Source organism: Elephantulus edwardii, unplaced genomic scaffold, assembly GCF_000299155.1.
Source record: "Elephantulus edwardii isolate Elephantulus edwardi_28Jun2011 unplaced genomic scaffold, EleEdw1.0 scaffold00131, whole genome shotgun sequence".
NCBI lineage: Eukaryota > Metazoa > Chordata > Mammalia > Macroscelidea > Macroscelididae > Elephantulus > Elephantulus edwardii.
In genome coordinates this window covers 6,811,370-6,813,693 of record NW_006399881.1, presented here as the reverse complement: position 1 = coordinate 6,813,693, position 2,324 = coordinate 6,811,370, and the positions used below count along the sequence as shown (strand labels likewise).

At 36.4% G+C, this 2,324-nt stretch overlaps 1 protein-coding gene across 1 annotated transcript in view; it reads right to left on the bottom strand.

Moving 5' to 3' along the window:
• Positions 1–2,324, bottom strand: part of LOC102877423 (eukaryotic translation initiation factor 1A, X-chromosomal-like) — a 16,986-nt gene that overhangs the window by 11,011 nt on the left and 3,651 nt on the right. Inside the window, exon 2 of the mRNA XM_006893793.1 lies at positions 1,043–1,126. Within this exon, the coding sequence (XP_006893855.1) occupies positions 1,043–1,126 (84 nt within the window). The remainder of the gene's footprint in view (positions 1–1,042; positions 1,127–2,324) is intronic.

Sequence of the window (2,324 nt, the reverse complement as noted above, 5' to 3'; positions counted from 1 at the left end):
CATCCTGGCCCATCCTCACCCTTCTGCCCCCAACCCTCACCTCCTTGTACCCCCAATATGTTTTTCCCAATTAAAAAAAAAAAAAAAAAAGAATTGGAAATCAACTCAACAGCAGTGGATCTGGTGTAGTTGCTTAGGCAAACATAAGTAGCTTAAATAGGAAGAATGCTTTTATTAAGTTTGAATGTCTTAGTGATTATTCTAAAGTTCTTACAAAACCAGAAAGATGTTCTACTACTTTCAATCAAAGTCTTTCCAAGGAGACCAAGGAAGCCTCAATATTTCACTACCATATAAAAAGTTAAGAAGATTATGCCTTTAGCTTGTTCATGGACCTAGCTCCTCTGCCATTAAATTACTAAAGATATGAGGTATCACTTCAGAAGCTTTAGATTACATAAATCAGATGTACAATGGGCCCTCAAAAACGGAATCAGCTCATCTATAATATACTGACGCATAAATCTGAAAGGTTCAACTGATGAGCTAACATAAAGAGGTGAGTTCCTCAGACTGCAAAGTGAGCCAGTCTGGCATACCACCTCATAACTCAAAGCAGCTGGTCAACACAGAAGTAGTCTCTCTTCCAAAGGGGCACACTGGGGGTGGGGTGGGTGGGATAGATACTGCCAAAATAAAGCCAACTGCTAACAAGACACAAGAATGACCAAGGCTAAGAAATCAGAGAATTTGGTTTTTTAAACTAGAAAATATTTCCTTTTCAGTAGCATTTTTGCAGAGCATTAATAAATTTCTCAAAAGTTCTAGTTAAAAAAAAAAAAGTCATAAGGAATAAGAAAAAAGTATCCTGAAGTCTGTCAGTAACTTTCAAATGAGTCAGAAAAACAATTTTTAATAAAGTAGGGAGTTCATTGTCCTGATAATGCAAATTTTCTCTAGACTGGAAAGAGCTCAAAGTAAAAACATAAGAGAAAAAGGTAAGTGCTCCCACTAAGAAGGAACATGAGAATTATTGCTCAGGATTATGCCAGATTTAAATTCTATATTTATCACTAGAAGTCCAACTTTTGAAGAAGCATACCTTGGCCATCCTCCTTGAACACCAGCTCTCTTTTCTCAGACTCATTTTCATTCTTACCTCTGCGTCTATTTTTACCTCCTTTACCTAATGATTAAAAAAAAAGAGAAAGATTAATCATCTGTAAAATATGAAAAAAGAAATTTTAAATTGAGGCTTATAACAGCTTTAAAAACATTCACTTAAAAGAAAATTCAATTATGATGAATATATTATCTCCTTTCAAGGAGCTCTGGTGGCCCAGTGGGAGATATTGCACTGAGTGGTTGGAATCCACCAATTTCCATGAGAAAATGATAGCCAATCTATCCCTGTGCAATTAACAACCTCTACAAACCCACTGAAGGTTCAACTATGAGTTGGTTCTGATTCCACGGCAAGGAATTATATAATTATCCTTCTTAAAAATTCCTTTTGGTCTCCTCCACCCCAGCATAAACTACATTCCAAAAAAAAAAAAACCCAAACAAAGCAGACTTTATATAAAACTTTAGCATCCATCCTTTCCAAATAAAAATATAATACCAAATGTATTCTTCAGAACTGTAACCTTGGGTGTCTAATAAAGCCAGGTCTTATCCAAGTGGATCTTTTGATACACTTGACAGAAATTTCCAAAATCAAGTGAGGAAAAAATACTTGGACCAAGAATTATGATCTATCAAACTTTCAGCAACAGTATCATGGCTATTCAAAGTCTCAATTTCATGTGTAAATGAGGACTAGTATTCACCAAAAGCATACAATATGTATGACATGGAAAATCATACTCATGAGTATGTACGCACACACCTCTATGTATCTAGCTGTGAAACCAACTTGACCATCTGCTTCTGGATTTTTCTCTTGATATTTGGTGCTATTCAATCATTTTTGTCATATTCAGTATTTACTATAAGGCAAGGACTAAGTGGAAAAGGTTCAACAAAATTTTGAGGAACTTAGGACTCTTATGTTTAAAACTGAAAATGTTAGCCATTTTTGCAGCTTTATTCCCCGGGCAATATCAGTTTCAGGAGCCACCAGTATAGAAATCTATAACAGTGCCACCTGAGTGGAGCTGAACATGATTAAATGGGAGAGATCTGGCCAGAGGTCAATTCAGAGGGAAATGCCACATATGGTCAAGACTGGACAACAATAAGAAAGGGAAGGTAAGGCAAGTATCTGTTAATACAGTATTTAAGTCTTGCAACACATGACTTTTAAAACTATGTGTGTAGCCACTGGTGAGAGTCAGCGCCCAGAGCCATCAGGGGCTTTAAGCTCGTTGCCCACTGCTGTG